At 40.7% G+C, this 12,734-nt stretch overlaps 1 protein-coding gene across 8 annotated transcripts in view; it reads left to right on the forward strand.

Annotated features, from left to right (window-relative positions):
* The first annotated feature begins 6,544 nt into the window (after positions 1-6,544).
* The window catches only part of LOC126409786 (uncharacterized), a 69,913-nt gene continuing 63,723 nt past the window's right edge, over positions 6,545-12,734 (forward strand). For 4 of the 8 annotated variants that reach the window (XM_050076124.1, XM_050076126.1, XM_050076123.1 and 1 more), the window contains exons 1-2: positions 6,545-6,696; positions 7,461-7,548. In XM_050076124.1, coding sequence (XP_049932081.1) covers positions 6,561-6,696; positions 7,461-7,548 — 224 coding nt within the window. In that variant the 5' untranslated portion in view covers positions 6,545-6,560. Of the gene's footprint in view, positions 6,697-7,460; positions 7,549-9,697; positions 9,781-12,734 lie in introns of all 8 variants that reach the window. The other 4 variants (XR_007572511.1, XR_007572512.1, XM_050076125.1 and 1 more) reach the window with 2 other exon arrangements.

Here is a 12,734-nt window from a genome sequence, read left to right on the forward strand (position 1 = left end):
CAGCGATCGTGTTGTTGCCAAGGGGGCAATCTAGTGGGCGACAAGAAAACCTGCTGAAACTCTTGTAGAAGATCATCGAGGGCAGAGATTCTAACGTTTGTCCCCTGCACTCGGGATTCACTACTCTCTTGTTTGGACAGAAGGTAGCAGCTGGTCCTTTGAGGAGATGCATGGCAGACTTTTCTTCGCAAAACTTCCTGGGAACTGCCCCTAGTATTAATTTCTCATCCCCTGGCCCATAGAATTTCATCGTCATGCCAACAAAATCCCAGACTACTTCCCTAAGGTCGTGCAACCATTGTATGCCCAAGACCAATTCAGCCATGAGTGTGTAAAGTTGGACATGGAAGCTATGGCCCTGTATTTCAAGTACTTCCTGGTGGCATTTACCCCTGCATTTGAGGGTATGCCGTCCCCTACCACCACATTGAAGACGTCTCCACACTGCACTGCAACACACATGCAGATTTTTCGTAAATGAAGTTTTGCCTTGATCCGGTGTCGATCAAAACACTGACCCTTCCGTCACCCTTCAATCCTCATCAATTGGGGAACCTCATCCCCTATGAGCGCATGCAGTGAAATCTGTGGTGGTGTCTCCTATGCCAGGCAGGGCGCAGTCTCCCGGCCCTTGCCCCTGGCTGCAACTAGATGTTGTGATCACTTGCTCTTGCTGGTGGTAGTCCTCTTGGCGATTCAAATACATTGCTCATACATTGCTCAATTCCTTCAGCAGCTCCTCTAAGCGCTTGGGGTTCGACCCTCTGCTGCATCATCTGGTTCCAAAGCTCCTCTAAGCGCTTGGGGTTCGACCCTCTGCTTTCATCTGGTTCCAGATCACCGTGGCCAAGGTGAACAGTTCAAGTGAACACCTGCCTTCGCATTTCAGTGTGCTCCCGTCTCCCACCACCACATTGAACGTTGGTCCCACCACGACATTGAACCTTGGCTGCTGCTCTATTGTGCAACCCAAGGCCTTAGCTGTCTTAAATTGTCCACCAGGCCCTCTCAAGGATCCTTCAACTGGCATTAACTGGGGCACTTTGTCCCCCACTAGACCGTAGAGGGAAATTTCTGATGGCAAGCTGGCTGAAGACTCCCCCAACGTTCCTTTAGGGCAGTGGCTTCTTCTGCTCGTCTTCTTCACCCACCCGTGGCCAACGTGAACAGTTCAAGTGAACACTTGCCTTGCATTTCAGTGCGCTCCCTTGAACGTTGGTCCCACCACCACATTGAACTCGATTGTGCAACCCAAGGCCTTAGCTGTCTTAAATGGTCCACCAGCTGACTCTGGCCCCTCTCAAGGATCCTTCAACATTAACTGGGGCACTTCCCACTGAATCGTAGAGGGAAATTTCCGATGGCAAGCTGGCTGAAGACTCCCCCAACGTTCCTTTAGGGCAGTGGAAGAAGGCAGTGGCTTCTTCCGCTCGTCTTCTTCACCCACCGATCACCGTGGCCAAGGTGAACAGTTCAAGTGAACACCTGCCTTTGCATTTCAGTGCGCTCCCGTCTCGTCTCTCAATGGATTCTTCCACTCATCGGATTCTTCCACACTCCGAGGATCTTTCCAGTTTTACTTCCCATTGACAACAAAAATTTTGAAATACTACAGATAAAACTCTCCTTAAAAAGAATACTAATGATAACAGAAAGGTATACCATTGTGCATGAAAATCCTTTTGAACAAATATTGGGGCTAAAAACTTGGAAAATGACATCAAATTATACAATGGAGTCTCTCATTTCCCAGGAGTGACGCATGCAATGGGTTTTGGTGGGATGTAAAAGAGTAGGCTCCATCACACTCTCCTCCCCCTATAAGGTCCTTTACAAAAAAGGAAAAACCGAGAGGCTGTTGGTACATATGGGGTTGAATAAGGTTACGAAAAGTTTCTTTTTCCCAAAAGTAAGCTTAGGAGTAGTCGGCCTAATCAGGAAATTTGCAAAATCATTTGACAAAAAAAAAAAACAGCAAGGAAAGTAACACATACTTCAAGAGAGTAACTGCAAGTTTGGAAAGAATGCTAAAGAATAGACCACAAAAATAAAAGTGACCACCAAGCACGAGTTGCAAGATTGCTCAAAATATCTTCACCCCTAAAAAATTTCCTTATTATTCCAAAATACATGCTGTAAGGAGAGGGAGACATGGTGAGCACCTGCAGCTAAAATTGAGAGGGAGAGGTGGGGGTGTGGATTGATGTAGGTAAGGGGAAAGCCAATTAACAAACAAATGTAATATCAAAACACCCAAATGCCAAAATCAAACACATGACCAAATTAGCTGTTCAGATTGGAAAAAAAACGCAAGTGACCTCTCCCAATCAACGCCCAAATCCCAAAATCAAACACATAAATAAAAAATCTCAAACCAAATGCCCCAACAAAAACGAACAAACTCAAATCCCAGTCATTGCCTGGCTGAAAGACACCTTTTGCAGCCTGCATTAGTTTCATGCAAATCAACTTGGATGCTACAACTTTGTTGCCAACTCTAATAAAAACTTGAATTAGACAAAGCGATCAAACTCCCATCCAATGGAGGTAAGTACAGAATTGGTATTTCAAAACCACTGAACATCCACAAGAACATGAGTTGTGCTTTAAACTTTGATATCATCAGAAGACACTCAAAATGTAAACAGAAAAAAATACTAATAATAAAAGAATAAAAGATAACGACTCTTACAAACCCTTGAAGGATATGCTGGGTCATCAACCGGTCGTACCTGCGGAAAGAGAAGAGACAGTGGACCCAACCATTGATTGGACCAAAGCCATGCGAATATGCGATCGATCAAGATACCCACATCCACTTTGACTCAATTGGAACGTACCAATTCCTAGTCCTCTTTCTATCCTCTGGCTCCAACCATTTTGCCTACATGAGTCTACGTGGATCGTTTCAGAACCAACCAAGGTTTTTGGATGGGTGTCGCTTGCTCCAACCGAGCCTGGGAACTTCACCGGGAACTTCACTGAACTCACTATAAATCTCACGAGTCTCACCACATGTCAGATGGTCTGTAATAAACTCACAGTTTCCACATCCATGTTGCATCTTTTCCATGAAAAGTTTTTGTCAATGAAACTTTTTCTGATGCATAGTGACTTACCTCTTATACATTTACAATCTAGTTCTGTGATTGTAGAAAGGCCACTCTCCGGGTGAGATTTGCATCAAGATGATAAGTCCGAATGTATGGGTCCAGCAACATGCATGTGAGCCAGCAATTCCCACATTTAAACAACAAAATCAGCCTTACTCGTTCTCAAATATTTTGTACATTTCATAAAAAGTAGTGCACATGTAGAACTTCCATCTTATCTACCATAACATTAAACACTCTGGATGATTCTAACGTAATCACAAAAAATAATTCTTGAACTATGATTGCATTGAAGGACTAGCCTGTCTCAGAGATAGATCTTCAATTTGTGCTCCAACTCCACAACACTCTGGATGCATCTGGCCTTTAATTTCTCCAAAAGCACCTACTCCTACCATCAACAACTTGAAACAAAATGAGAACAAAGCAAGCACTAACCTAGAGGAGTAAGAACCTAACTCTAAGCTAGACCTAGTAAATATTTTAGTTTACCTTCTAACAACATACTTAAAACAGAAAACAACCAAAATAAACCTACTCTCTAAACCAAACTAGACTAAGGGTAGATGGCAACTGAGTGTAAACAGACTTAGATGATGAACAAAGAAGCCTAAATGACTTTAACTTAAAGTTGTCCCACACACACATTAGCTGAACTCCAATCATGCTTAAAATCAGAACTCAATTATGGTAATTTTGAAACTTGATTTGGAAGAAAACGTTGAAATTCTGCTGCAAGCAATCTATTCACATAAACTATGCAATCACCAGGTCAAATCAGATTCCTTGCAAAAAAAAGTAAACCCAGTTAACTATGATTTCTTTCAGTTCTCAAAACACTATTACACTACAGGTTGAAGACACCCAGTTAAGATGGAATAATGGTTCAGGTTAGGCATGTCTTTCTTAAAATAGAGGAGATGATGGAGCATCACACTCAACTTGAGTATATTCAATTAATGTACTAGTAGCTTGGTAATGAAAGGGCCAACATTTTTTCAAGACCAAAGGGGGATTGGGTTAGTTTCTCTTACACCCGAAAGACCAAAAAATATAACAAGAGATGTCAAGCCTTTAGTTTGAAATAGTTCATAAATCATCCATTAACTCATAAGCTTGAGTGCTCGTGTTGTGCAAATAATATGACCATCATTTTTACTCACAGTACCATACAATGATAATAAATATTGAAGGTAATATTCTCATACGCAACCCTAACCCATGGCATTAACTCATTAACTCAGCCTTCTTATCATGAGAATGAGTAGATTGGGCTTAAAATGGGGACCAACAAGATTTATTATTTTGTAAATCCCACATATGGCTATTATTTACTTTCAATGTACTATTTTTCACTCACATCCTATCATGTGTATGATTTTATTTAATCATTTTCCAGTGTCTTATTATTATTTTTTATTTATTTTATTTTTACCTATTTTTTAGGATTTTTAAGTTTTTTTATTTAAAAAAAATCCTTAGATTTTCTTGAGAAATATAATTTTGCCATATTATACCTGAGAAATAACTCACTGTATCTCGTAAATGGTATATGTAAAAATGACATATCACCCCTCATATTCTCTTTCTCTCTCTCTCTCTCTCTCTCTCTATATATATATATATATATATATAATAGTGTAGATATTATATATATTATGTATACATATTATATATGAATATATATATATATATATATAATATACATACACATATATTATTGATCAAGTATATATCTACATGTATATATATTGACCTAGGAAATTTCTTGCACACATATATAGTGATTATATATATATACACACACACACACACACATTATTAGAATAGATAACAAATCATGCGGGATTACAAATTAATCCTATCTGATCACTTAGGAAAGATTAAAAAAATTTGATAAGATTAAGATAGATTTTAGTCCATCTAAAAAAAAATACCAAGTAAAAAATACTTAGTAAAAGAAAACCTACAGAAGAAAAATCTGTAGAAACTAAGATAGCCCTTGATAAAGGAAAACTAAGGTAAATGAAAATTTATGAACAAGCAAATCGTGATAAAATTCTCTAACCTAAAGAATTAGGGTCTAACCTAAAGAATTAGGGTCAAAACTAGAATCGATCCATTTTAAAATTATCAACAATAAACCAATCAAGCAGTAACAAGGATTGGATGTAGATCCGAGCCAATGCCAATGCTTAAAAGCATTGATGTCAATCAAATCAATTTTACTTTTTAAGGGATGTCAGAATCAGCTTTCTCTTGAAGGAGTTTAGCATGATCTGTTGATGAGCAAGTGAAGAAATTTAGCCGTTTAAGAAAAGAGTATTCAAGATCCAAGTGTTAGTGAAGGTTCATTTTCAGATTTCGGCACCAATTTTCGTGCTTATATTGGAGTTAAGGTTTCCCCTAAATGATGATGGTATTGAAAATAATAAAAAATTAACAGTAGCAACAGCAATAGTAATATAAGAATCATAATATATAGTCAATGGTTTGATGTTTTATACACGTTTCCCTAACTAAAATTTCATTTGGAAAAGGCGAGATTATTGCAGTAAGCTCCAATTAAAGTTACTTTCGGGCCCTAGATGACCCAAACACGATCCATTTTACTTTATTGGATCAATTCAGTTCAAGGTCTAATCCAAAACCCATATTCAAATCCAAGTTCAATCTTAAACCAAATGGACCCGAGTCGCGAGAAAATCAGATTCCGACTCACTTTTGACCCATGGTTCTTTATTTGGATCTAGAAAGATACACTTGATTGGATCGAGAACTACAAATCCAGTTTAGATGGAAGAGGGTATGTGTTTGAATGTCTGGATATAGACCACAATCTGATCCAAAACACTTTATTGGATCTAAGATAGAGACTCGGGTTAGGTTATGGATCCAAATTAATGCCAACCAAAATGGATCTAGGTCAAAGGAAGATCTTTGTTTTGACCCAAAGCGATTCTTAGCTTCTTCTTCAGATCTGGAAAAGCAACTTGTATTTGGACCGATTACTGATTTCCCAATATAATCTAATTTTTGAATGGTCAGATCAGCTCTCAAACTGAAAATCCAATGAACACATGACCCACATCCAGTTCTGTCTAAAACGAACCGGATTCTCAATGGTTCCAGAGTTTCCTTCATAATTTGGATCAAATCTAAATTGAATGTGCTAATGGCAACTAAAGCAATTACAAGCCAAAAACTTAAACACACGAAGCAAAAGAAGAATTCATCTCAGAGAAAGTTCAGATCCAAAGCAACATTTAAATAAAATTGAAAATAAATTAAAACATTTATCCATGTTTCCATAAACATATACAAGGCCTTCCCCGTAACACTTCATCACCGTCCAAAAAAAAACCGCGTATCTTACTTAATTAAAGCACTTACCGTAACAATCCATCTCACAAAAATTTCTGCCCGTTAGGCTCGCACGTTTCGTGAATGGTTCCCTGGATCATCCTCCTCTTCACCATGCGGCAGCAGCTCCCCTCCTCCTCTCCACCACAGTGCAGCAGCATGTCTCCTCCCCCTCCTCCCCTAGAGCACTTTTCTGCAGTAGCAAAACCCCAGCTGCTAGGTGCGCTCTCTCTCTCTCTCTCTCTCTCATGCTTTCTCTCCGTCTCTTATTCCTGCTATCTCAGTCTGATGTTCTTCTTCTTTTAGCTAATATTCTTGGTTAATACTTTTGCATTTTGTTCAGTTAATTCTCTTTCGTTTCATTCTTTATTTTGTCCCGTTGTTGAATGAGGAAAGCAGAACTCCTCGTTTTGGCCTCTTTCTTAGTTGTGGTGTTTATTGTCTCTCACCTTGCCCCTTTTTCTTCTGTTGTATCAATACGGCCAATGCATTCTAGAACATGCAATGGGAAACCTTGGTTGTTTTTTAAATTATCATGTCTCATATTTCCCCACCCTAAAACACCGGTAGTTTGGTTGTTGCTTTTGTTGCATCCATGTTTGGGAACGGCCTTCAACATGCCAAACTGTCTCATATCTAATTTTTTCAGGATGATACCCATTCGAACCGGTGCTTTTAGTATTTTGTGTGTGTCCTAGTTTGTGTCTCTCTTTTGGTGTTGAATCAAGTAGGACAAAGAGTAGGTTGGAATCTGTCGGTTCAATTTTAGGCTTACCCATTAATTCTTTTTTCTCCTTGTTGATCACTTGTATTTTGTGCTCCTCAAAATGCCCATGTATGTGTGCTTTATATTTTTGACTGCTACTTGTGATTGGTTTACTTAGATTTTGTAATTTCAGTATTATTTTATTTATCTGGATGGTATTGTCATTGTCATGCTTCCTTTGTGTCACATTAATCTTTTGACATTTGTGGCTTGTGCAGGTTCATCCAGTTGTATTACTAGGAGGACAGCAATACATATCAACTCTTGGGAAGCCGTTTCCCAATATTTCAATGGTTGCCTCTCGAGGTATCACAATAGGTCTTTCGGAAGAGCCAAACATGTAATTGTCAAAGCATGTTTGGCATCTGATTCTGTTCTCATTGCTTGATACCGTTGACTGTATTTAATTTGTTCTCACACATCATAATATTTGACCAACGGAATTCTTTGTCAAAATTAGATATCATTTATGGGAGCACGTTTTTGTTCAATGGAAAGCCTTAGTTAGAGCATCAAATGTACTTGGGATCATATTCAGATTTGATAGATTGGTTATCAAATTTAGTTCAGGCTCAGGCATCTGCATTTAAATCGCTGTTCGTTTGGATCTGAAACTCCTTATCTGATCTAGCATGTTATCTGTCACCTTTCATCACTGCCCATAAGAGAATTGATGTAGTTCATTTTTTACCTAGTCAACCCATCTAGTTTTGCAAGCACCCTTCTCTTTAGAGCGAAAAGTGTTTCTACCTCGAAAGAGATATTCCATTTGATGTCAAGATCATTTCTAAAACAGAACTTTTCTATCTTGCTTAAAAATGTTTTAGAAGTATTTTTTCACACAATGATATGCCTTCATTTTATTTTTAGTACATCCTCGAGTAATAGGAGAAAATTTCAAATTTTTGTTGTCAATCAATGGAAGAGGAAAACTCGAAAAATCCTGAGTATGAACAATGAGGAAAAATCCTATGAAGCTGAGAAAGTCGAGAATAGGAAATGCTATTGACTCCGCTAATTAAGCATTTGCAAGGATTTAGCAGGAGAATACTCTACGAGAGAAGCCGTGATGCTTTGTAAAATCTTGACAGGTAGCAAAATGAGAGTTGAGGGATGGGCTCGGGGCTTGTGTAGTTGTTCCTCTAGGTCGGTAATCAAGAGTACCGGGTAGGCATATAGCTGATTTATGTCTATGCCGAGAAGATAACGACTTATGAACTTTTGGATCGTTGAAAGCCTGCAAGGTGAAGCGGGTTGGATACGTGACAAAACTACATATAACCACCAAAGTGGTGGAGCTTCGTAGTAGCCTTTGGGGTGGTGAGGTATTCCCTCAAAGGTGAAGGTCAGCCTGAAAAATAAAATCAAAAGGCAAACCAAATGCAATAGAATGAAAGAAAAAAAAAAGAAAAAAAAAAGAAAGAAAAGAAATGAAAAAGCAAAAGGTATCTGTCAAGAAATGAAAGGCATGATGGCTGAACTTGCAGAAATTGAATGCGACAATCTTTTGCAGATGTGCGATTTTGGTGTCAATTCTACTCCTCTTTTTGATTTCCTAAGATGCTGAAGACCATTCCTTTATGTTCATATTTTTGAAATTGAGGGAGATCCCTTCTAGAGATTCAACAACATTGATGTGAAATGGATCCTGATGCTTGTATGGTACTGTGAGTAAAAATGATGGTCATATTATTTGCACAACACGAGCACTCAAGCTTATGAGTTAATGGATGATTTATGAACTATTTCAAACTAAAGGCTTGACATCTCTTGTTATATTTTTTGGTCTTTCGGGTGTAAGAGAAACTAACCCAATCCCCCTTTGGTCTTGAAAAAATGTTGGCCCTTCCATTACCAAGCTACTAGTACATTAATTGAATATACTCAAGTTGAGTGTGATGCTCCATCATCTCCTCTATTTTAAGAAAGACATGCCTAACCTGAACCATTATTCCATCTTAACTGGGTGTCTTCAACCTGCTTTTCAACGGCATATCTAGTGTAATAGTGTTTTGAGAACTGAAAGAAATCAGAGTTAACTGGGTTTAATTTTTTTGCAAGGAATCTGATTTGACCTGGTGATTGCATAGTTTATGTGAATAGATTGCTTGCAGCAGAATCTCAACGTCTTCTTCCAAATCAAGTTTCAAAATTACCAGAATTGAGTTCTGATTTTAAGCATGATTGGAGTTCAGCCAATGTGTGTGTGAGACAACTTTAAGTTAAAGTCATTTAGGCTTCTTTGTTCATCATCTAAGTCTGTTTACACTCAGTTGCCATCTACCCTTAGTCTAGTTTAGTTTAGAGAGTAGGTTTATTTTGGTTGTTTTCTGTTTTAAGTATGTTGTTAGAAGGTAAACTAAAATATTTACTAGGTCTAGCTTAGAGTTAGGTTCTTACTCCTCTAGGTTAGTGCTTGCTTTGTTCTCATTTTGTTTCAAGTTGTTGATGGTAGGAGTAGGTGCTTTTGGAGAAATTAAAGGCCAGATGCATCCAGAGTGTTGTGGAGTTGGAGCACAAATTGAAGATCTGAGACAGGTTAGTCCTTCAATGCAATCATAGTTCAAGAATTATTTTTTGACTTGGTTCTTAAGGAGGTTAAGATTCTTGAAGCATGCTTCTATTGATACGGCATGGGCGCCTTAGTGACGATGATGATCAAGGATATGCTTCAGGTGAGTCATGGATTGGGGTCGCCTAGTACCGTGAGTCCCCTCGTCCTTGACCCCCACCTCCCTCAGGCGATGTGCCCGATTCCCGATTCTGACGACATCGCCCTTCGTCGGTGGAAACAGAGGAACCGGCACCGGCACTGGGCCTTGGAAGCAGCCTAGAATGGACTTCCCATGATTCTCAGGGGGTCCACCCCTGAGCTGGAACTTCTAGGCGGAGCAGTTGTTTGAGTGCCATGGAATCACCGGTGAGCAGAGGGTGGGCCACACCGCCATTCACTTTGCAGCATGGCAAACCAAGATGGGATGGGCTATGGGCTGGTCGATGCCATGAAATCCTATTTTGGACCTTTGGCGATTCAATGGCCAACTGTCCACAATAAGGTATCTATCAGAATGTTTTGAGGAGTTTAGTAACATGGTCAGAGGATGAAGCACTTGTGGGAGCATTCCTAGGTGGCCTAAAGAGAAAATAAGGATTGAGGTGTAGGCTGCCAAACCCCACAGACTTCCATAGGAATGGTGGAAGAGAACACAGGTGAGATAGTAGGAATGGTGGAAGAGATGGTAGGAATGGTGGAAGAGAACACACGAAAACAAGGCTGTGGGATACCGACCAAGGCAGCAAGAGCCCCGCTCACTTGTAGCCACTGCCTTCTTCCACTGCCCTAAAGGAACTTTGGGGGACGAAGTGCCCCAGTTAATTCTGTTGAAGGATCCTTGAGAGGGTTCAATGTGGTGGTGGGAGACGGGTGCGCTCATGCCAAGGCAAGTGTTCACTTGAACTGTTCACCTTGGCCACGGTGATCGGTGGGTGAAGAAGACGAGTGGAAGAAGCCACTGCCTTCTTCCACGTTGGGGGAGTCTTCAGCCAGCTTGCCATCGGAAATTTCCCTTAGCGGGGGACGAAGTGCCCCAGTTAATGCCAGTTGAGGGTAGCTGGTGGACAATTTAAGACAGCCTTACAAAAGGTTCAAAGTGGTGGTGGGACCAACGTTCAATGTGGTGGTGGTGGGAGACGAGAGCTCACTGAAATGCGAACTGTTCACCTTGGCCACCGTGATCTGGAACCAGATGATGCAGCAGAGGGTCGAACCCCAAGCGCTTAGAGGAGCTGCTGAAGGAATTGAGCTTCAATGTATTAGAGGACTACCACCAACAAGAGCAAGTGATCACAACATCTAGTTGCAGCCGGGAGACTGCGCCCTGCCTCCTGCCTGGCATAGGAGACACCAACAGAGATTTCACTGCATGCGCTCATAGGGGATGAGGTTTCCCAATTGATGAGGATTGAAGGGTGAAGGGTCAGTGTTTGACACCAGCGTGCGTTGCGGTGCAGTGTGGAGAGGTCTTCAATGTTGTGGTGGTACGGCAGTACCCTCAAATGCAGGGGTAAATGCCACCAGGAAGTACTTGAAATACATGGCCATAGCTTCCATGTCCAACTTTACATACTGGCTGGAGCAGACTTGGTCTTGGGCATACAATGGTTGCGCGACCTTGGGGATGCGTGACCTTCTGGGATTTTGTTGGCATAAGATGAAATTCCATGGGTCAGGACGTTAGTGGGACGGACAAACGTTAGTGTAGAAACGCACACCAAGATGGAGAGAAAGAGATTGAGGTGAAAAACCACGGAGAAGCTCATTCCACTTAATCAACAATTACACTATAAGTGGGATTAAATAAGATGGAAAAACGCCTAGGGTACCGAGCCACTCTCGGTACCCGTGCCCATGGGACCGGGTCTGGATCCAGACCCGGTTCCCTACACATGATATGTTAACACTCCCCCTCAAGCTTGGCATACATGTCTACACATGATATGTTAACACTCCCCCTCAAGCTTGGCATACATGTCAGTCAAACATGCCTAGCTTGCTTACATTTTTCTCGAATTGAGATGTGGATCTCCTTTGAATCTATGCGTTCCCGTATAAAGTGGAAGTGGAGATCAATTTCCACATGTTTAGTTCTGTCATGCAAAACGACGGGATTATTCGCAAGATTAATTGCAGTTGTCGCAGTACATCCTCATCTTCTCTTCTGTTTCAATACCAATATCTGTTAGGAGAATCTTTCCTCAGGATCTAGAGCAAACTTCCTGCCTCTTACTTCTCCATACAACCAGGTTACCTCCCAGAAAGATGCAGTACCCTGTGGTAGACCTCCTAGTATCAGTACATCCGGCCCAATCTGCGTCAGAGTATCCTTCAATATTAAGTTGGTCTTGCTGAGTATAGAGTAATCCTTTTCCTGGGTCATTCTTTAGGTACCCCAACACTCTTCCAGTGACAATAGCATGACTCAACACATTCAGGGCGAGTAAGAGTAAGATAGATGAGCTTACCAACCAGCCTATACCCGCTCTTTTCCTTCCTCATCGGGTCTGCATAAGTATGCTTGTCTCCTTTAGAAGATCCGGAGTGTATTTCCTTTGGCTCCGGTCAGCCCTGTCTCTGACCCCAGAAAGTACCTTAGTTTACCCAAATCTTTAAGATCAAATTCAGCAGCTAACCTCTCCTTCATCTTCTTTTTCTCTTCTTCACTCACCATCTCTCTTAATGAAACCATTTCCCTGTTTGTATCCATTTGTCTTTGTTGATAGATTGTGGGTTTCGGGTCCGGATCCATACCCGACCCACCTTGTAGCCCGTTTTGGGCTCTACTTAAGTCATGTAACCCTAATCCTTAAGTGTTAATGATAATCTTAATAATCTTAAGAGAGAGAGAGTCTGGCTGCTAGTGGGCACAACTCCTCCTCATTCGTGGTTTTTTCTCCCTCGTGTTGAGGGTTTTTCACGTTACATCGTGATCATT

This window comes from Nymphaea colorata, chromosome 2, assembly GCF_008831285.2.
Source record: "Nymphaea colorata isolate Beijing-Zhang1983 chromosome 2, ASM883128v2, whole genome shotgun sequence".
NCBI lineage: Eukaryota > Viridiplantae > Streptophyta > Magnoliopsida > Nymphaeales > Nymphaeaceae > Nymphaea > Nymphaea colorata.